This window comes from Dipodomys spectabilis, unplaced genomic scaffold, assembly GCF_019054845.1.
Source record: "Dipodomys spectabilis isolate Male_0828 unplaced genomic scaffold, ASM1905484v1 ptg000095l, whole genome shotgun sequence".
In the NCBI taxonomy this organism is placed as follows: domain Eukaryota; kingdom Metazoa; phylum Chordata; class Mammalia; order Rodentia; family Heteromyidae; genus Dipodomys; species Dipodomys spectabilis.
The window spans coordinates 34966524-34989527 of NW_024870772.1; the positions used below are offsets into that span (position 1 = coordinate 34966524).

Sequence of the window (23004 nt, forward strand, 5' to 3'; positions counted from 1 at the left end):
ACAAAAAATAAAGACAAAAATATCTGGGTTCTGCTGCTATTGTTTTTTGTTTTTGTTTTTAATGCAAACTATTTTAGGGAACATGAGTTCTTGTTTCTTTCTATGCAGAAACAGACTGCATCAATGAAATTCTGTGGTATTCAAAAAATTTAAATGTGCTCCATTGAAAAAGTTATTTGCAGTGGATAGTAATGAAGTAAATGTTTTCAAGACCTACAGATCTATTTTTGTGATGTCTGTATCTGTGTGTTGGATATTGTAAAGGAATGGTTATTGCATTTTTAGGCAGGGCTATGTGAGCACCGTGAGCATCATTTTTTTTTTCTCTACTGTTTCATAGAATGTGAGCGATCAGCCCAAACTGTGCATTTAAAGTAGGTCAAAAGAGAAATCTGTTACTTATTTTAACACATTGTTCTTCAGGTGATCTCTGCAAGGCCTCTTGTTCATTCTAGAACTCAAAGAAATATGAAATCCTTTCTCCGTATTTGTCACCAAATGATGTCTGCTGCTTTCATTTTAAACTCTCTAGGGGCTGCTTATTTTGATTGGAAACAATCCTTATGCAACAATGTATAATTGTACGACTCTCATATACTTAATTCTTTTTTAAATGTGAAATTGCTGATTGGATATTACTAATGCATATATATATATATATGGCTATTTTTTCTTCTAGTGATTTTTCTTTGTTGCTTGTGAGGCACATCTCTGTTATATGTATATGAATGTGGGTGTCACTCCATGACAAGGATTATACATGTGCACCCCTCCACTGGGAAAGGGGGCAGACTCCAACCCTAACCCAACAACTGGCTCTGTAGGTGGGCAAGCTTCCATTCTGCCTAGCTTTTGTTTCACTTTTTTCTTAACACTATGCATTTTAGCTTGAAAAAAAAAAGAATTCCAAGGTGCTAGGAAAGCTGAAATGAATCATGAATCAAAACACAAACCAGCCAGGCACCAGAAGCTCCCACTTGTAATTTTAGCTACTCAGGAGGCTGAGATATAGATATATATAGTGTGAAGCCAGCTACAGTAGAAAAATCTGTGAGACTCTTATCTCCAATTAATCTGCAAAAAGCTACAAGTTGAACTGTGGATCAAGTGGTTGAGAACAAAGCTTGAACCAAAAAGCTAACGGACTGCACCCAAACTTTGTGTTCAAGTCCCACTGCAGATACCAAATACAAAAACAACATATGCAAAAAAGAAAGAAAGAAAGAAAAGAAACCACAAACAGATTGCATTTCTTTTATTTTATTGTTTTTATTGTTATTTTAAAGGTGATATACAGACAGGATACAGTTATATAAGTCAGGTAATGAATAAATTTCTGTTTGGACAATGTCATCTCTTCCCTCACTCCCAGTTTTCCCTACCTGTCCCCACCCACAAGCTGTATAGTTCAGTTTCCACATAGTGTCTAGTGAGTACCACTGCTGCATTTGTTTACCCTTTATGCCTCCATTTGTGTTCCTCCCCTTACCCTCCCAAAGACAGATAAACCAACAAGACAAAAGGGAAAGAAAACAAAAACAGCAACAAACACAAAAAAGCTCTTGTTTTCATTTCCCGGAGTTCATTCCGATAAATATTATTTTACATGACCAGAAGCACATAGTCATTGTGTCTTTGTGTTCCTCTCCTAAGAACGTTCTTCTTTGGTCTCACTCTGCATGAATGCCTAGAGTCCTGTATATTTTTCATGTCAGATTGCACTTCTGTTGCATATCTTTCTCCCACAGGCTGCAGATAATCTTAGACAGGCATGGTCTGCCTGGTCCCTCACTCAATGAACATGTTTATTGCATGAGGACTTATTATGTGTGGCAAGCAGAGGGGATTACAAAATGGAGGAGACCCAGGTCCACTGGAAAGAGGAAAGGACTAGGAAGCATGGCAGGAGGGGGACAAATGACACCGATTGTGAAATATGGCCTCTTTTCCTCTTCTATGCTGTCACCCAGCAAGCTGAGGCATAGGGGATGTTGGTCATTATCTTCACTGTAGTCTCTTGCTCTTCTACCCTCTCTAGCCTGTTTGCCATCCTATACAGCATCCACATCACCATATAGGCTACCCTCCCTCTACATAGAGTCTTGAGCTTATGCAGTCTTGCATTAGTGTTCAGAGCCAATCCTCACCTATGACTACTTTGAGAGCTGAGCTCAGGCCCCATTTCTCACGGTGTCCCTGAACTTCTGTACTCTGGGTTAAGTATCCCTATAGGGACCAAAACCTGTATAATGAACCAAATTATTATGGAGAGAAAAGGAACTCTTCTCCCATTTCCTTCAAAAGACTACAGCCCCGGGGATCCATTTTTTTTTACCCTGGTAAAAGCTAGGCTGGAGGGAGGAGAGGAGTCTAGTAGAACAGATAGAACCTAAAGTCTCTTCATCAGTGATAATAGAAGGTCTTGACATCTCTTTCTGAAATTCTCTTAAGAAATTGATTCTCAACTTTCTTGTGATTCAAAAGTACTGCTATGACATCCATTGATGATGATGATGATGATGATTGGTAATGATGATAATGTTGGGGGGGGGGGAAAGTGACTCTAAATTGGCTAGACCTAGCATTTACCAGCCATATACTTTGACCTTATTTAATGCTTCTTTAAGCCTCAGTTTCCTTGTCTGTAAAATGGGATAGTAGTAAAATGTATCTCATAAGTTTCAAGTAAAGATTAAATATGATTTAGCCCAGCATTTGTGTTCAATGAATATAGATGGTATCATTGATCATTATGACTCAATATCTTCTTTCTACCTTGATGCCATTTCCTTACCCTTCTTCTGTTATCTTTCCCTCAGCTCCAATTTCTCAGCCTAATTTCCTGCTTAATGATACGTGGTAGGTTCACCCAAGATTTTAAAGGTAGGATCACTTGTTTTACAGGAATGAAAGCTCAAATAGCTTTAGGTCATTTTGAATGACTTCTGAAGTCAGGAAACAAGCCGGGGACAGATTCCTGAAATAAACCAGGATCTTTATTGTGTTTTAAAGTACCTTGGTCCAGGTGCTCCTACCAACCACATTATTTTAAATAAGTTCCCCCAGAGAAAGAGAGGGTCTATGCTTTCTTCTAGCTCATTGCAGGTGTCATTCTCTTTGATTTGCAGACCTTTCAACAGAACAAAGGCCTTTTCTGGTTGTCTTTTCCTTCCTTCCTTCCTTCCTTCCTTCCTTCCTTCCTTCCTTCCTTCCTTCCTTCCTTCCTTCCTTGTTCCTCCTCCTCCTCCTCCTCCTCCTCCTCCTCCTCCTTCTCCTCCTTCTCCTCCTCCTCCTCCTCCTCCTCCTACTCCTCCTTCCCTCTCAGAAAGTACTTGAATGAGAAAAAAAGTAGAGAAGCTTTGGGGATTGACAGACAGAAATCCATCTCCCAGCTGCTGAAACAGGCTTCACAGGAAGACCTAGATGCCATTAAAGACATTCCCTTCTAAATAGTATTTAAAATTTTATGATAGTTTCCTTTGAATTTATGTATGATTGGCCTTCTCTGCAAGTTAGTAAATTTATAGTAGTATCAAAAGCTTTAAAAAAAAAAAAAAAAAGCTAGTTCAGATCTCTTTTTATGAACACTTAGAGAATCTCTGTATGTTTTAGTCATGAGATGGAAGAGCTTGTGTGCTTACAGCAGTTGAGTTTACATGTCTCCACCTGCCATCCCAAATAGTTATTGTTGGTATTCCTGTATAAATGGTTTTTTAAAAAGTATTTTACTAGCCGGACATCAGTGGCACACGCCTATAATCCTAGCTACTCAAGAGGCTGAGATCTGAGGATTGAGGTTCAAAGCCAGCCTGGGCAGGAAAGTCCATGAAACTCTTATCTCCAATTAACCACCAGAAAACCTAACGTGGTGATGTGGCTCAAGTGGTAGAGCACTAGCCTTGAGCCAAAGAGCTGAGGGACAGCGCCCAGGCCCAGAGTTCAAGCCCCATGACCAAAAAAAAAAAAAAAAAAAGTATTTTACTTTGACTGGGAAGGTGGCTCAGTGGTAGAGCGCTTGCCTTGCATACATGAGGCCCTGGGTTCAATTCCTTAGCACCACATGAGTAGAAAAAAGCCAGAAGTGGTGCTATGGCTCAAGTAATAGAGCGCTAGCCTTGAGCTGAAGAACTGAGGGACAGCACCCAGTCCCAGAAGAGTTCAGGCCCCATGACTGACCCTCCCTCCTCCCCCTAAAAAAAGAGTATTTTACTTTAAAACAAAACAGGTTGGTAGGGATAAAAGTGGTGGACAGAACACGTGACAGATAACATGTGACTCAACATGATGCTCTAGTTCCCTAGAGGCCTTGGGCTCCTGCTCAAATGTTTCTTCTTCCCATAATGCTTTGAGTTCCTGTTCAAACATTTCTTCCCATAATGACGTTGGTGCCCACACAACCAATGAAAAGCACCAGGGCAGAACATGGACAGGACATCAAGCAATCATCACAAAGCATGGGGAGAGGAAATATGGGAGGAGCTCACACTATCATAAACTGCTTTCCAGGAGGAGTACACTGGCCTCCCCTTTTGGGGCTCCTCTCTTTGCATAGTCTTTTGATACTCTCCTTTCCTTGTCAAATATACTTGTTTAATCTGCTTTTTTAAAAAAAATTATATTCTTGCTAGGCCTGGGTAGCTCACGCCTGTAACCTTAGCTATTCCGAAGGCTGAGATCTGAGCATTACAGTTTGAAACCAGCATGAACAAGAAAGTCTGTGAGACTCTTGTCTCCAGTAAACTACTCAGAAAAAGCTAGAAGTATCTGTGTAGCTCAGGTGGTAGAGCACTAGCCTTGAGAAAGAGAATTTCAGGGACAAAGCCTAAGCCATGAGTTCAAGCTCCAGGATAGCAGGGGCATGTGCATACACACATGTGCACGCACACACACACACACACACACATACTATATATATATGTATATACACACATATAGATGTGCATATATATTCTTGAGTACTTAGGAATTCCTAATATGAATGAGCAGGAATAATAATAAAGTTTAATAATAAGGAATAGAATAGGATGGCATGTTTATATCAAATGGTAGCATCCATCCTGAGGGCTTTCCATACATAATGTCACTTACTCTTTAGGACAACTGTAGAAAGTGGGTCCAGAGATGCTAATTTCCAAGTGAAAGAAACAAAGCCTAGTAGCCAGGTTAGTAGCTTTCCTTAGGGCTAAAAGATAGGAAGGGCTGATGCCTGATGGGAACCTGGGGCCTTTCCTTGAGGGCCAAAGCACTGTGCCTCCTCTTTCATTGCCACTTAAAATAGGACAGACAGCAGCTAAGGGAGGAGGTTACACAAGTATTAAGGAGTTGAGATAGATGGGAACAGAAAATGATGTAAGGGGGTGACATTGATTGAGATATGTTATTCTCATAAATTGACATGAAATCCCTTCATAAATAAATATTTCAATTCATGAATGAGGGAAATTTCAGTTCATCAATTTGAATTGAAGCCTTTTTGTACTACCACTTAAAAGAAAGATCAAAAATTTGTTTTCAGATGGAGTGATAGTTTTGAAGTAAAACCTTTGGACCTTCTTTTACTTAGAATCCATAGGAAGTCCAGGAGATAAAAGAAAAGGAGTTCATCAACCTTAGCATGCATATGAATTAGAAAGAAGTCTATAGCCAGGCACTGTTACAGCCTGTCTATAATCCTAACTACACTGGAGGCTGAGATCTGAGAATGTTTGTTTATCATTAAACTTTATTTTAATGAGCCTCAAAATTCTTTTGACAGCTGTGTGTGCGTGTGTGTGTGTGTGTGTGTGTGTGTGAGCAGATTTTGATCTTTAAAGCCAGTAAGGGCAGAAAACTCCAAAAGACTTTTATTTCCAGTTAACTAACAAAAAGCTGGAAGTGGAGGTGTGGCTTATGTGGTAAAACATCAACCCTGAATGAAAAAGCCAACCCAGAACCTGAGGTCCTGAGGTCAAGCCCCCAAAGTTAGAAAGAAGAAATTAGAAAGAAAATTAGAAAGCAAGCAGGAAGAAGGAAGGAAGGAGGGAGGGAGGGAGGGAGGGAGGGAGGGAGGGGAGAGAGGAATGGAAGAACGAATCCACAAGGAATCAATCTGCTGAGAGATTTCATGAGAATAAAATGCTGTGAGCAGAGTCTGGAGGCAGAGTGGTCCAGCGCTTGCCTTTGTTTAAATGGAAAGAGTTTGGAAAGTGCATTTTCCTAATAAACTGGGACATTTCAGAACATAGCTCTAGAAATGCTATTTAGTATTCAATTGTTGAACCTGTTTTATCTTAAAAGCACCTTGGCAAGGTGCACTGTATTAATAAACCAACATGTTGAATTAAAACCCCTTTCTGGGGCTGGGAAGGTGGCTCAGTGGTAGAGCGCTTGCCTTGCATGCATGAGGCCCCGGGTTTGATTCCTCTGCACCACATAAGCAAAAAGAAAAAATAAATAAATAAAACCCCTTTCTGCAGATACTTAAAGATTTTTTAATTAAAAAAGTAAAAGTATATTCATTTTCCTTCCATTTCTTAAGATAACTGTGAATCTAGGAAGGTGTGTGGCGGGGAGGGTTGCCTAACATGTGTTATGTTAAATAATTTTCACATAGTCTTATTCTTTTAGAAAAGGTTAATATAAATGTCCCCATGGGATGGGGAGGGGGGGAGTTGAGATTCGCTAGGCCAAATATCACCTGCTCAAGCCTCAGCCTGTCATTCTTAAAATACACCAGTTTTCTCTAATACCCCAGTACAGCTGAATGATCATGTGAAACAAAGCTCACACTGAAATCAGAACACTTGATATCGAGAATTCATGAAGTTAAAAAAAAAAAGCCTTTGTACACCGAATGCTTTGGCTTGCTTCTCTTTTTACTACATATAACATCAGCTTCATGGGGCAGCAGGATTCTTAGAAATTGCGAGGATTGAGAAATAGGTCCGCGATGGAATCCCTGGCATTCCGTAAACAAGCAGGGTGCACATGTCAGGGCTTGGGGGGGCCTCCTTGGAAAAAGCCTCGCATTCTGGGAGTGAGCAAGCGAAGGCACACACCACCTGTGTGTGTGTGTGTGTGTGTGCGTGCGTGCGTGCGTGTGTGTGTGTGTGTGTGTGTGTGTGTGTGTGTGTGTGTGTGTAGCTTTTCCATCACCAAAGGAGGCTGCGACCAGATGCGATTGTGCAGCCTGGCTTACCGCAGCGTGCCGCAGTTGTGTAGATTTCAGAGACAGACAGCAGGGGAAGTAGCAGGCGGATCCTCTGCCCGGCCCGGCTTGGGCCCTGGAAGCTCAGAACGGCCCTGCTGAAGCCGGCAGATTTCCTCCTCCTCCTTCCTGCAGCCCAGGTTGGAGGCCGAGTGAGAGCGCGGTGGCCCCAAGTGGAGACCCTCACTGGGCAGGGGCAGGGACAGAGAGGGCAAGGGGCGGAGTTCCTGGGCCTGTCCCTCAAGCCTGGGTGTCTACGGTGTGTGGGCAGGGAGGAGGCTGGCCAAGAAACCCTCCCTCCCCTCCTCCCCCTCCTTCCCCCCCACAGAAAGCGGATCACGGTTCAGGTGGGGACTTCCTCGCTGCTACCCTACCTGGGTTGGAGCAGAGTCTGTGGGCGGACCCGCAGCAGGCATTTCTGGTTATGGTAGCCCAGAAATGAACACAGAGCCTGCCTTCTGGGAGGACTGCAAGGAGATAGATCAGCACTCGGCAAGCAAGAAGCCCGTCCTGGCCCCAGAAGAGGAGGAGGAGGAGGAGGAGGGGGAGGAAGAAGAAGAGGAGTGGGAGGAGCAGTGGCTGAGCATCCCTCTTAGGCTCAGCGATGGGCTTTAAATGAGGGCTCCCTGCCCGCGCTGGAGGTGGATCTGCAGAGCCTCCCTCCCCGCTCTGACCCGTCGCTTACATCACTAACCCGTGTGACAGGCGCCTCTCCACGCCTGGTACCTGCTCCTTCAGCAGCCTCCCGTCCGTCCGTCCCTCTTTGTATGCTGCAAACATGGCCAGCCAGCAAGATTCCGGCTTCTTTGAGATCAGTATCAAATATTTGCTGAAATCTTGGAGTAATAGTGAGTACTACAAAATAACCTTTGTTTGTGTGTGTGTTTGTTTGCTGGATGTTGCGTAAGGTTAGAGAAATCAGATCTGCACCACTGTTAACACATATCTGTGTGGGCCCAGGAAGTTTTATTTAATTATTTATTTATTTGCTTCCATCTGCTGTGGGGGGAAAAAATCCAAATGTCAGGGGCTCAACTAGCTTTGCTTAAGTGCTTGGGAGCTGCAGTGGAATGACAGACGATCTTGTTTGCTTAATTTTCAAGTGGCTATGTGGCCCTTCTGACTGGCGAGTGTACGTTCGGGCTTCGAGGGCTGCAGTTTCCTGGCTCGGTGTTTATTTGATTTGCTTAGAGCATTATCTAAATATTTTGTGAAGTGCAGTTTAATCAAAGGGGTGTGGCAGGGTTTCTGAATACTTTGTAATTGTTTTATTAGGGTATTGTCTGAAGAAAAAACACTCCTTACTAGCCCAAAACCTGAAGGCTTATCTTTTTATATTATTATCATTATTATCATTATTATTAATATACCCAGAGGCAGTTACATATGTTTTGTTTTAGAATGCCATTTAATACTAGCATTACAAAAATCTTCATGTTTCTTCTAGTCCAAATAAAGTGCATTTTTGTGAAATATAAACAAATGAGACTTGGCCCCAATCATTCATTCATTAGGCTATTCAGAGAATATTATGGCTTCTGAAGTTCTATTTCTGACCTACATATAGATTTTAGCAATACAATTTCAAGAAGGCAACCTCTAACCCATTCCTAATACAGGGTCAGACAAGAAAGAAAAGAAAGAAAAGAAAGAAAGAAGGAAAGAAAGAAAGAAAGAAAGAACTGAGGCCTTCAGGTGATCAGTGATGTCTTGTATTTCTCTGAACAGTTTAAAAACAAAGTCTTCTGTGTTTAACCAACAGTCTTTGTACATGCTTCAGATGAAAAGATTGGTTGGCATTATAGATTTTGAATTGCTTTGCATTAAATTTTTCCCCAAGAAAAATTTGAGTTTTATTTGGTATATACTAATTAGCCTACCTGAATCGAAAGAGGTGTCAATTAATGATCTCTACAAATGACCTGGGGCCAAGGTTGTTCTTAAGTAAACAAAACCCTAGTCTGGAGAAAACCTGGGTTTATAAATGGCTTAGAGAAAATGATGACAGTACCTTCATCCTGAAAGTATGGGATTATGAGGTTCTCAATGATATCCATAGAAACCATTTTTCCCAGGGCTTTTTCACACTCTTGTATACATTATGGAGCTTGTGTGCAGCTGTTTTTCTACAAATGGGAAGCCATTTGGGAGGCATAAGGTTGCCCAAACACCACTCTCTTATTGGTTAAAACCATAATCATTTAACTTGAATTCATTATGTGTATACTTCATGCTCAAGAATGAATCTTCCTTTGTCTACTCTTTGATTAATGAAAAGAATCTGATATACTAGATACCTTATAGCGCATTTTTTTACTGAAAAAAAAACTTAAGAGTTTGACAGTAGTGTGTGATCTTTAATCACCATTTAATTATTTCTGACTATTTTTTCCCCCATCAGTCTTTGTCATTGCCTAATTCAATCTTAAAACATCACGATATGACAATACTGAGTCTGGTGGGATTTCTTTTCAAATCACAGCCCTGATCTATTATCAAATGACTCTAGACAAAGCATAAGTTCTTTCCTAAACTCTTTTCCTTCTCCCAGCACACATATCCCAACAATGATTAAGAAGGACTGTTCAAGTCTCCTTCTAAAGTACCTGTATAGTTTCAAATTCTCCCAATTGCATCAGCCAAACATTTAGCTACAAGAGGTGGCTAAGGTACAACCCCAGAACTCTGTATCTTAATTCCTTTATCAAGCAAGACTGCCCTTTGGTGAATCTCCAGTGTTCTTGGGGGAGAGGAGGCCAGAATGTTTTTTTAGTCTTTTCTTGAAAGAAAAAAAATATATGGTCCATGTTTATCTTCTTAGAGCTTGTTACAACACTTGCCTGATTACAGCCTAACATAGTTTTCATTGCTAAGTTTCACATAGTTTCAGTAGCAAGAAGAAAAAGGCATTTGTGCTGAAGGCAAAGTAGGAAACAGCAACCTTAGGGCTCAACCTCCTCCTAACTTTGCCTGGAGGAGGCACTGGATGAGGCACTAATTATGCCTGCCCATGCTTGTCTACCAGCCGAGGTTGGAGAGGTAAAGGTGCCCGCCCACATACCTGAATGAAGAACCTTCCCCCTAATTGTATGATGTGATTATTTACAAAAGCACAGCAATTAAAAAGCAATAAAAACAACAGGGCACCAGTGCCTCACACCTGTTATCCAACTACTCAAAAGGCAGAGATCTGAGGATCACCATTGGAGAACTCCAGGAAATGCTTCTCTCCAGTTAACTATGAAAAAGCCAGAAATGAAGATATAGTACAAGTGGTAGAATGCTAGCCTTGAGCAAAAAAGATAAAGGACAGTGGCCAGCCCTTGAGTCAATCTCCAGTGTAAGCACCCCAAAAAAAAAACCCCAAAAAATACAGTGAAACAAGCTCAGTTGCTATGGCTGCTTGCTTTGCTAGATGATAGTAAGAGGAAAGATGATTTCCTAAGCATTTTCTGGTTAAAGTTTCCATTTAAAAAAAAATGTCATATTGTAGAGAAAATGTAATTTTATGTACCCGTGTCTCCTTGGAAGAATTAGCAAGCCAATTAAGTAAATCAGTCGTTCCTTGGCAAGTTGTAGAAGCTTTTTATTCAGTATTCAGTTTGACGTTCTCCTCTTCCTTGCCACGCCCATCCTGTCCGGCTGCCCTTTAAGTTTGAATGGGCAGAGCTGGAAATCAAATGCTTTGATGTCTGGAAAACGTGTCCTGTACACACCTCACTGAAGCACCTCCTTACGCCCTGGACACCTGGCTTGTTGCTCTTTCTTTCCTTTCCCCCCTCTTCCCCTTCCCCTTCCCTTTTCCCCTTCCTTCCCTCCCTCCCTCCCTCCTTCCCTGCCTCCCTGCCTTCTTCCCTCTCTCTCTCTCTCTCTTTCTTTCTTCTTTCTTTCTTTCTTTCTCTCTCTTTCTCCTCTTCTTTTCTTTTCTTTCAATACTGCTCTTGTCTAGCAGTCTACCACTTAAGCCATTAACTCCATTTCTAGCGTTTGGGCATTTAACTGGACATAAGAGTCACACCAGCCTTTCTTGCTCAAGCTGGCTTCCAGTCATATCCTCCAATCTCAGCCTCCTAAGTAGCTAGGATTACAGGCATGAGCCCCCAACACCTGCTTTCCTTCCTAACTCTTTTTTTTTTTTTTGGGTCCTGTCATGGGGCCTGAACTCTGGGCCTGGGCGCTGTCCCTCAACTCTTCAGCTCAAGGCTAGCGCTCTACCACTTGAGCCATAGCGCCACTTCCGGCTTTTTTCTTTTTGCTTATGTGGTGCTGAGGAATCGAACCCAGTACCTCAGGCATGCAAGGCAAGCGCTCTACCACTGAGCCACCTTCCCAGCCCCTCCTTCCTAACTCTTGTCCCAATCTTCCTCCTTGCAGAGCAGTACCCAAGCTAGTGCCCCTTGCTATCTGTGGCCACAACCACCCTTCTCAGTTTAATCTGGACTACTTAGTTGTGTCTTGATAAATGAAAGGCCCCTCTTCCACTGAGTGTCAGTGGCCAGCATTCAGGACCCTCTTTCAGCTCTAGGCATTCTTTTGTCTTCCTTTTGTCTTCTTCTCTGTCTTCCACCCACTGATTTGCTCCCACGTTCATTCCTGTGCACGTGTCAGCCCCTGATCTTCCACATCCTCACCAAGAGCACATAAGGTACACTGCCAGATGGGCTTGTTTCTGCTCCCCAGCTCCTGTACTTGTGTGGCCTTGGAGAGTTTATTCATGATTCCATGTCTGTTTCTGCATCTGTGAAGTGGAAGAAAAAAAGGGGGAGGGTGCTCCAGCAGAGCCAGTGAGGTGTGAAGATAGCACTTGGCATACTATCTAGCACACTGTAAATGCTCAATAAATGTTACAATAATACTTGTGTGTTCAAATGCTTTCTTCTCTGCTAAACTCACTGAAAAATTGGGCTTGGGCCATTCTTCCCTTAGCCTTGGCATCCTCAGTGGGTTATTTTATGAGTAGTCAGTTCTGGCTACACCACTGGAGAAGGGAGCTACGTGAAGAGATGCCAGTAAGTTATTTGCTTTGGGTGATTTTTTTCCCCCCTCAAGATCTACTTTTTAAAATCTCCCACCATTTTACTTTATTTTTAATTGATGATGATGATAATGATGATGATGTAGTTGCCCAAAAGCGTTATGAGGACAATGCTTCTTAGTTAATGTCACCCCTTTCTTCATTCTCCCCCATGTTCCCCTTTTCATCCCTGCCCATGAGTTATCTAGTTCATTTTTCATTCGATTTTATTATTTTCCTTTCGTGATACAGAGGACCAAACTCGGGGCTCTACTCTTTCTCAGCTACTATCAGAATATTCCTACATCCCCTAAGTACGTACCTTCTAGCAGCATAGGAGTTGGCCCAGGAATTTCTCAGTAGCAGAAAAATCACCTTGGGCTTTTAGGTTTACTACAGAGTGAAAAGTTCCAAGCTTTTTTTTTTTTTTCACAGGGAGGGATGGCTTTCCTGGCATTGCTGCACAGAGCTGGTGTGTGGGCTCTTGCAGTAGTCTGAAAGCTCTAAATGGCTTCCTTGTGTTTGTAACTCCCCTGCCACCCCAGGATGCCCAGTGAACACTGGCCCAATGAGTGAAGGTACATTAAGATCCATTCAACACCTTGTTTTTTCCACAGGGTAGTCTCCACCCTTCCTATAATATTTGACAAACCTTGCTACACCATGGTGGAAATCTTTTGCATGCACATTAACCTCTTTCAGGTTTGTAGAAGCCATTCACAAATAGTCGTGTGATGGGGGTAGAACTGAATCATCTTGGCAGTAGGCAGAGGTCGGTGTGCATTGTAGTAGGTCCAGCGTTGCTCTAGAAATACTTGCATCCATTCATTGAAGACTCAGATGCAGTGTTCTTCAGGTACGTTGCAGTAAGGGCATTTGTATTTGTGTTGGTAAAGAGATTCTGTAGCATAGAAATGTTGGTTTGTGTGGTGTTGAGTTTGCTCTGGAACCAAAGAGAAATTGTGGGCAAGTATGGATGTAATGCATCTTGAACTGGTGACAAAGCAGTGGTTTGGTTTTCTTTTTGTTTGTTTGTTCATTTTTTGTTGTTTTTGTTAGACCTGCAGCTTGAACTCAGGGCCTGGGCACTGTCCCTGAGCTACAGCACCAATTCTGGCTTTTTCTGTTTATGTGGTACTGAGAAATCGAACCCAGGACTTCATGCACTCTACCACTGAACCACATTCCCTGTCCCAAAGCCGTGCTTTTAATGCCTGGTTGTATGATGGCAGAACTCCAAGAATCCTATGAGAAAAACTTAAGAAAAAGTTAAAGACTAATGTTAGGTTTTTGTCATTTTGTTTTGGTTTTGATGTTGGTACTGGGGCTTGAATTGAGAACCTGGACCTTTGACCCTTAGCTTTTGTGCCCAAGGCTTATGCTCTACCACTTAAGCCACAGCTCCACTTCTGGCTTTTTGGCAGTTAACTGAAGATAAAAGTCTCATAGACTTTCCTGCCTAGGCTAGTTTCCAAATGTGATCCTCAGATCTCAGCCTGCTGAGTAGCTAGGATTACTAGCCTGAGCCACCTTACTCTAACGTTAGTTTTACTCTAACAATGAAACCTACTTCAAACATACTTTACAAGTTTGTTTTGTTTTATTTTGTTTTAAAGAAGGGGATAACTAAGAAGATTCAAAGAGTTGCCTAAATCCAGTTAGGTGGTATAGCTCCTGCTCTAGCAAGCACACATTACATCCTTTTGTGTGAGTGTTTTTGTGTGTACATGCTGCTCTTGTTGTTTTATTTTTTGTTTACTCTGGTTTGCCTTGGGTTTGTGGAAGTTTGTCATTTGTTTATTTGTTTTTGGCAGTGCAAGTTATGGGATAGAATGCCTCACCCATACTAGGCAAGTGCTCTACCACTGAATTATGTCCCCTGCTCACTTAGTCCTTTTTATTATTATTATTATTATTATTGGTGCTGGTACTGGACCTTGATCTCAGGGTTTTGTACTCTCACTTTTTTTTTTTTTCACTCAAAGCTGGGGCCCTACCACTTGAGCCACACTTCGACTTCTGACATTTTACTGGGTAATTGGAGATAATTATCTCTTGGATTTGTTTGTCCCAACTGTCTTTGAACCGTGATCCTTTGATCTCAGCCTCTTGAGTGGCTGGGATTATAAGGGTAAGCCTTCAATGCCAGGCCCACTTAGCTCTTTTCACAGAGGAAAGATCTAGCACTGTTCGGGCAGGGGAGTGGTTAGTGTCCCTGCAGCTTACAAGGTTGACTCAGTGGTTTCACTCAGTCTCCAGGACTGTTAGGTCTCTTCTCCTAGAGTAGCTTGCAGATCTTATGAGAAGTAAAATCCCATATCAGCGCTTACACTTTCCAAATGGAAAGGGGTTTATATCTCTGGGCTATGGTCAGGACAAATCAGAGATATTTGATTTCATATCAATGCATGAATAGCCCTAGAATAACAGTAACTGCCATCCTGTGTCAACTCTCATGCTTGGGACTCAGATATAGGGCAACCACATAATTATTCATTCAATCTGGGACAGTTGAAAGTGAAAGTTAATGATTATGCTGGAATATGGGATGTCATCTGCCACTGCCCTGGGAAAAAGGGACCATCTGACCTCTCTGCTTGTTGTCTTTGTTTTCTTCTATACAATGAGATTTTATTGTTAGCTACATTGAATGAGGGGTGGGAGGGTGGGGGGAGTGAAGGGGGGTAGAAGGGGTGGAGACAGGACTTAGGAAAATTATTTTCTCAAAACCAAGGGATCTTAAGTACCATGGACTCCCCCCTCTCCAGTTTCTCTCTCAATACAACAAATAATTTCACTGTTTTTGTCACCAAAGGGGAGAAGATCAAGAACACTGTTGGAAACTGTAGGTATTTACATTTTCATTGGCAATACCCCTCAGGCCCCTGAACGGTCTGTCTCTTCCCCTTATTATAAACACTCAAAAGTCTTCCTGTCCCTGTAATCTTTTCATTAAACACGTGTACACTCTCACAAAATAGTATTATAGTAACATGGTGTGCTTTTGTTAAAAAAAATTTTTTTTTGGTGCCTGCCCTGGACCTCAAACTTGGGTCTGTCCCTGAACCCTCTTTTTGGTCATGGCTAACACTATGGTATTTGAACCTCATGGACCCAGTACACTGCCTTTTTGGTGATTCATTGGATAAGAATCTCTGGCTGAGCTGAATCTGCCTGAGCTGGCTTTGAACCATGATCTCAGCCTCCTGAGTAGCTAGGACTGTAGGCATGGGCCACCCAGGCTCCTGGCTCTATTAAAAATATTTTATGTTGATTTTTAACAGGTGTACATGAATGTATAATTCAGATGGCTCCAGAACTGGGGTGGGCACCCATGGTGACTTACTTTGTCCATATGAGGCCCTGGCTTTGATCATCAGCCCTAATAAACAATAATAAAAAAAATTATGTGTTTGTGTATGTGTGTGTCCACTCACACGCGCATACATGTGCCATGAATACATTCAGGTCTTTATGTTTGCCTGCAATAAATGGCTAGAAGAACTAAACAAACAAACATCTGTATGGCTGGGTACCAGTTTCTCATGCCAGCTGAGATCTGAGGATCATGGTTTGAAGCCAGCCTGGTCAGGAAAGTACACAAGACTCTTATCTCCAGTAAATGACCAAAAAAGCCAAAAGTAGAGATGCGGCTGAAGTGATAGCGTTCTAGCCTCAAGCAAAAGAGGGTCAGGAACAGCACCTAGACCCCGAGTTCAAACCCCAGGACTAGCAAAAAAAAAGATGTTTTTTTAAAATTTTTGTTTCTTTTGATGCTAGTTTCCTTACATTGTTACATTGTTGAGATTTCTCTAATGGCTTATATTTCAGTTTAGGAAACAGTAGCAAACTTACTTTACCTGCTAGATATGGCCTGTTCCTCCCTAAATCCATCTACAAGACTGGCAGCACAAAAGGATTGAATTTCACCTTCTTTGCCCTCTTTTGCATGCTGCTTAGTAAAGTTGCCAACAAGAATTGAAATACTTCAGGGCACAAGGCAAAGAGCAGTAGGAGATGACCTGCATAACTTGACAATCTGGGAGAAAGTTGCCAGTATTTTCATGTTTCAGTGGATACAAATATTCTCTTTATGTAAAAGACATCTGTTTCAAAACTCATTTATTTACACATTTTAGAAAAGTGTCTTGTGTGTTGCAATGAAACCCAGGCCCTTGGGCATGCTAGACAAGTGCTCTACTACTAAACTAAGGCTCCAATCAGTACAGTTCAAGGACTTGAACTAATTGGCTAATATACAGATTGTCTTATGATGAATGGCTTCTGCATTTTCAAGTCTCAGGTGATTTTCAGAATGAGCTGAGCTCTGATGTACATTTGGGCCCATGAGGAATGACTATTCTGTAAACTGACAGCCCCATCCATGAGTTTTCTCTTTGTGCAGATATCTTATGGGTATTGAGCCTTACATTTATTTAGCTCCTGGTGGTAGGCTCAGTTGCTTCAAGCACCTCACCTCATTTGATGAGTGAGATGCACTGATTGTGACTAAGCCAGCTTCTTAAAGGTACCCAGTGAATGAAGGTAAGATTTGAGTCTTCTTAAGTAGAGTTTCTATGGTAAAAGATATTCGCATGGTGTATATTTCATGAAGTGTATAAATAAAATGTTCTTGGTCCACAACTTTTGTTTTGTTTTTTGTTTGTTTTTTTGGTACTGAGGTTCGAACTCAGAGCATCATACTTGCTAGGCAGGCACTCTACTACTGAGCCATGCCTCCAGCTCTTTTTTGTACTAGTTGCTTTCTTTCTAGGTACTTGCCTAGACCATGATCCTCCTATTTTTCACTTGATCCTTCTATTTTTCACTTCACACTGTAGCTGGACATGTACCACCATGTCTAGCTTCTTCCACTGAGATAGACTCTGTGGATTTTTCTGCTTATGCTGGCCTAAAAATGAAATCCTCCTTATGTAAGCCTCCCAAGGATTACCAGCATGGAATACCACAGTTTTAACCTTTGAATGAAACTTTATAAAATACAGTAAGGTTTGTATTCATCACTTCAGTTGTTAAGAAGTGAATCTATCTCTTAAGATATGTATTAAGTTTTTTTTTTTCTGGATTTATTAGCTTCTTTTTGTTAGAGGAGAGGGGAATCAACTCCAGGTCTTCCTGCATGCTAGTCAGGTACTCTACCACAGAGTTACACCCCAGACTCTAGCTTTCTTTTCCAAATATTTAATGGAGAGAGGAACAGAAGATGATTACATGCATAATGTTCAGATATTCACACTCATTGTATGTATATAAAAATGGAACTAGGTAATTTGAGAATATAGGACTGGGATAGGTGGGTAATAAGAGAATGATGCAAGGGGTAACACTGATCAAGATGCATTATATTCATAAATTGATAGGTTGAATTGAAGCCAATTTTGTACAGTTTTTAAAGATTAGAAAAAAGGTAAATTAAGCAAAAGACTTTCCACAATGTGGTATCTTCTGGGAGCCACCACTAAGAGCAAACTACCCCAATACAGAAGGCAAGAAGTTGTGGAACAAGATAGTACACAACTTAGCTGGCATTGGTGGCTCACACCTGTATCCCAGCTACTCAGGAAGCTGAAATATGAGGACTGTGGTTCAAAGCCAATCTGGGCAAGAAAGTCCATGGGACTCTTATCTCCAATTAATCAGCAAAAAAAGGTCAGAAATGGAGCTGTGGCTCAATAGGTGGTGCCCAGCCTTGAGCAGAAATAGCTAAGGGACAATGCTCAGGCCCTGAGTTCAAGCCCCCATACTGGCATGTGCACATGTGTACCCCCTCCATTCCTCCCCTACACAAATAGTACATAACTTCACTTCTTTCTTACTGATCTCTCCCTTGCTAGAAGCTATTCATTATGGTCATTTCAACAGTGCTCCATCTCAGAGCTGTAGGACACATGATAAGACAGCAATAGGATGGAAGGTTGCATATCCCTGGTGTGGAATAGCAATGGGGAATAGCCTTAGTCTATAAGAGCATCTTTTACCTACTTTCAGTGGTGGCATACACTACAAAACTTCTACCTGAACTTAAGTTTATGCTGGTTATTATGCCTGCCTGTTTTGCTATTCAGCAGTGTCTCAGGAGCACTTTAGTATCTGTTTACTACTGAGCTTCAACTATGGAGAAGACACATTCTGAGAGCTATACAGATGCACCATACTCAGATGCTATGCCGAGGCCCATGGACCCTCTTGTCCATCCTTGTTAGATTGGGAATTCAGGTCTTTTAATACAGAGGGACCCAGGCCTTTCAGAACTCTGGGGTGGAATAATCAAGTCATATTCCAGAGCCAATACAGATTCTGGAGGATTGTAGTTGAGAGGTTATGTTTGACTTTGACACTGACTTTACAGATTTGTACTTCTCCCACATCAGAGAAGAATCAGAAGGAAGCCTAATGCTGGCAAGCTGAGTTTTATAAAAGTGCTAAAATATTTCTCCTAGCAAGATGGCTAAAGAAGACATGTAAAACCATATTTCAGAATATGAGGCAGCAGGCATTTCAGAGAGACATTTTGTACATTAGAAAAATGTGAAGAGTTGCCATGTTTTTGTTTTGCCATCCTGTTGGGATCAGGATATTCCCAGGTTATTCAGACTGATCTCTTGACTAGTGGGCACTAGAAATCCTTCTACCTAGACCTTTAGAGAGCCAGGAATCCAGATATACCCAGAAAGTTTCCATGCATACCAAAATTTTGCACATGGGACAAACGTAAAGACTATTATCTATCATTCTGATTGGTTTTCTTTCTCTTACCTATATTTGGGAAGTTAAACAGGGAGGGGGTGAAGAGAAGGGGGTGAAGGAGAGAGGGAGACAGCTCCTTTCCTTCCTTCCTTCCTTCCTTTCTTCCTTCCTTCCTTCCTTCCTTCCTTCCTTGCTTCCTTGCTTCCTTCCTTCCTTCCTTCCTTTCTTTCTTTCTTTCTTTCTTCCCTCCTTCCTTCCTTCCTTCCTTCCTTCCTTCCTTCCTTTCTTCCTTCCTTTCTTTTTTTCTTTCTTTCTTTCTTTCTTTCTTTCTTTCTCGATTCCTTCCTTCCTTTCTTTCTTGATTCCTTCCTTCCTTCCCTCCTTCCCTTCTTTCCTCCCCTTTCCTCCCTTCCTTCCTTTTGTGTTAATACCAGGATTTGAATTCAGAGACTGGGTACTGTCCCTTAGTTTGTATTTTTTTTTCTTTTCTTCAAGGCTGGTGCTCTACCACTTAAACTACACCTACCTCTATGTCTGGATTTTTTGTTTGGAGATTAGAGTCTATGGGATTTGTCTGTCTGGGCTGGATTCCAACCTCAATCCTCAAATCTCAGTCTCCTAAGTAGGAGTACTGGCCTGTGCCACTTGTGCCAGGTTTGAATTATATATTTCTGCACATCAATTTTAATGATTATATATCTCACCCATAGTCCTACAAACATTTTCTCTTTTTTTTCAAGGAACATATAAGCACGTGTTAGTCACCCAAAATTCCAGATGCTAAGAAGTGGAAGTTTATATTCTGCCAGCATATCAGACTCTGTAATGAGTCTGATTTGTTTTAATTCCTTTCTACTGTTTAGTCATTTGATGAGCTGCAGATGGAAATTTAAGCCAAAGCCGTAACATTTCAGCTAATACTTTTTATACTGCTGTAAGGATTTGTTGTTGTGTCAATTTAAGGAAGTTGAAAATTTTTTTTGAGGAGGCATTCAAATCTACATTAAGTGCTTTTATCAACCCTAATTTGGTTGATAACTCTGACTGTTTCTGTGGTTCTTAATCAATTGCAAAGTACGAAGTAGTTCCGAAGTAGAAGACAGCTTTGAAATTCTAGGATTTCTCAGCTAACAGCACAAGTGCAGTATTATGGAACTATACAATTAAATTTTCATTACTTTTTCCCACTCTCTGAGCTTAAGAAACCTTTACTGGGGACCAGTGGCTCACACCTGTAATCCTAGCTACTCAGGAAGCTGAGATCTGAGGATCCAGGTTCCAAGCCAGCCTAGGCAGGAAAGTCCATGAGATTCTATCTACAATTAACCAGCAAATAGCCTGAAGTAATGTTGGGGTTCTAGTGGTAGAGCTCCAAGCTTGAGTGAAAAAGCTAAGGGACAGTGATCAGATTTCTGAGTTCAAGCCCCAGTACTGCCACCAAAAAAAAAAAAAAGAAAGAAAAAAAGAAAAGAAACTCTAAGGTGATTGGATTAGCCTTAAATAGTGAAATATGTACTTTGGTTACTATGAAAAGAATAGTGTATTAAAATTCCATTTGAATGTTATATTTATGCATACAAAACTGGACCAATTGATAAAATGGCTTGTTACCTAAGAGTCAAATCAATAAAAATACTGCAACTGTGCAAATAAGGATTGGGTGTTCTTCCTGATCTTTGGTTATCTTTTTCTATTTATGACCTTGGTCTTGTCCTGTCATTTCCAAATGAGAAAAGAATAAACCTGACCCTTCTCTTGCTGATGAACAGGAAGGGTTTTGAACTCCTCCACTGAGAAAATGTGGTATATGTAAACATCTTACTGGTGTGTGTTTATGTATGTATAATGGTAATGGGGCTTAAACACGGGGCCTAGGCACCATCCCTTAATATTTTCGTTCTACCACTTGATCTATGCTTATGCTTTTTGGCTTTTTGTTGGTTAATAGGAGATAAAAATCTCACAGACTTTCCTGCTTAGACTGGCCTTGAACTGCAATCCTAAAATTTCAGCCTCCAGAGTTACTAGGATTACAAACTTAAGCCACCAGTGCCCACCTGTAAACATCCTGTTTGCCATTTATTTATCCCATACCATTAAAGCCAGACCAAAGGAGACTGAGTCATACATTGTTGAACATGACTGACATATTGAGGCTGACTCTCAGACCTGGCTTTTCTAAGCTTGGTCTGCTTCTTAGACTAGTTTGCTTTTCAGTAGTCCAAACAAGTAAAAGTTGTCACCCTGTGCGGCGTTATCATACTCTTCCTGTTGTCATTTTTTTTTACAGCAAAGTGATTATGTATCTATTGTGGTAAATTGGAACACTCCAGTCTGAAGTGGCAGCGTTCTTGGTTCAGAGATACATGATTTGTTTCCTATGAACCTGCTAGCATTTTTGGAAATTGCTGGCAACCCAAGTTTTAAGATGAATAATGATACAGCTGAAGATATTCTTTTTTATATTTTTAATTTTATCTTTTTTATATATGTTTTTATTGTAAAAATACTGTACAGAGGGGTTAGAGTTACATGAGTAAGGTAATGAGTACATTTCCTATGGAGCATTGTTACTTCCTCCTTTGATTTTCCCCTTCCTTCCATCCCTACCTCCCTAACTCCTCCCCCCCCCCCCCAAGTTGTAAGTTTTGTTTTCAACATAGTGTCTTGTACATCTCATTGTTACAATGGGTCAACCTATATTCTTATTTCAGCATTTTGTTATTTCCCTTCTTCTCCCCAAATTAGAAAAATGTATATACAAGATGCAGGGCACTGATATCAAATACAATAATTTTTTTATTTCTTAACTTTTCTTTTTTTCTCCATAGCAATTGACTCTCCTAGCCTTATTTGAAAGGCATCTCAATGGTGCTATCTGCTATAGTTTATTTTTATTTTTAATATATATTTTTATTGTAAAGATACTGTACAGAGGGGTTACAGTTACATGAGTAAGGTAATGAGTTCATTTCCTATCCAGCATTGTTACCCCCTCCTTTGTTTTTCCCCTATCATCCCTTTCCTCCCCTCTACAACTCTTTCTCCCGCCCCCCACCCCCATGCATCTGAAGTTGTAAAGTTTGTCTTCAACATAGTGTCTTGTACATGTCGTTGTTACAATGCGTCAACCTGTATCCCTATTTAAGCATTTTGTTTTTTCCTTTCCCCTCCCCAAATTAGAAAAATGTATATACAAGATGCAGGGCACCGGAATCAAATAAAGTGAAAATGGGGCTTATAGTGTGAGGGAGGAACATACCAAAGGGAAAAAAACCCACATGGTACATTCTAAATACATTAAAAACAATAGCAAGAAAGAAAAACACTTGTGTCCCTATCTTGGGGTTCATTTTGCTTAACATCATCTTGTATAGTCTTATATACATAGCTTTTGACCTTTTCTGCTTGTCCTAGACATATACTAGTTATTGCAAATAAGGGAAACCATGGGACCTGTGCTTATTTGGGCCTGGCCTACTTCACTTAATATAATTTTTTGAAGATTATTCTTCTAAGTCTTTGTAGATGCCACTGTGCCAGTTTGACCCTGTTAAAATTCAAGAAAGCTTCTGGAGACTATTTTTAAAAATTGGAAACATTGTTATTATCATTGTTTCATGTCTACAACAAAGCAGAAAGTTCAGTAGCTGTTTTAAAGAATTTTAAAACGAAAAATTGTTGTATTAGGTGAATATATTGCCTATGAACTCAGTGAATTATATGGTTATTTTAATATTTACAAGTAAGAGCCACCAGCTATATGACAGTGAGTGGGAGCATGTTGCAAAACACTTATCTCCAAAAAAACAGCAAAAGCCAGAAGTGGACCTATGGTTCAAGTGGTAGAATGCTAGCCAAGCATAAAAGCTCAAGGACAGAGCTCAGCCCTGAGTTTAAGCTCCAGTACTGGCAGAAAACAAACCTGGTCGCTCATGTAACTGTAACCCCTCTGTATAGTATTTTTACAATAAAAAAAGTACCAAAAAAACAAACAAACCTGTATCTTATCCCCAGTTTCAAAAGAAGGAACACTTCTTGATGTCTGTCTGCCTTTCCTTCCTTCCTTCCTTCCTGCCTCACTCCCTTCTTCCTT

At 41.0% G+C, this 23004-nt stretch overlaps 1 protein-coding gene across 2 annotated transcripts in view; it reads left to right on the top strand.

Moving 5' to 3' along the window:
- Fry (FRY microtubule binding protein) overlaps positions 1-23004 on the top strand; it is a 365147-nt gene that overhangs the window by 73198 nt on the left and 268945 nt on the right. The window contains exon 1 of one of the 2 annotated variants that reach the window (XM_042685417.1): positions 7950-8034. The exons of the other annotated variant lie outside the window; for it this stretch is intronic. Within the exon in view, the coding sequence (XP_042541351.1) occupies positions 7965-8034 (70 nt within the window). The 5' untranslated portion in view covers positions 7950-7964. Of the gene's footprint in view, positions 1-7949; positions 8035-23004 lie in introns of those variants that run through there. 2 annotated transcript variants of the gene reach the window in all.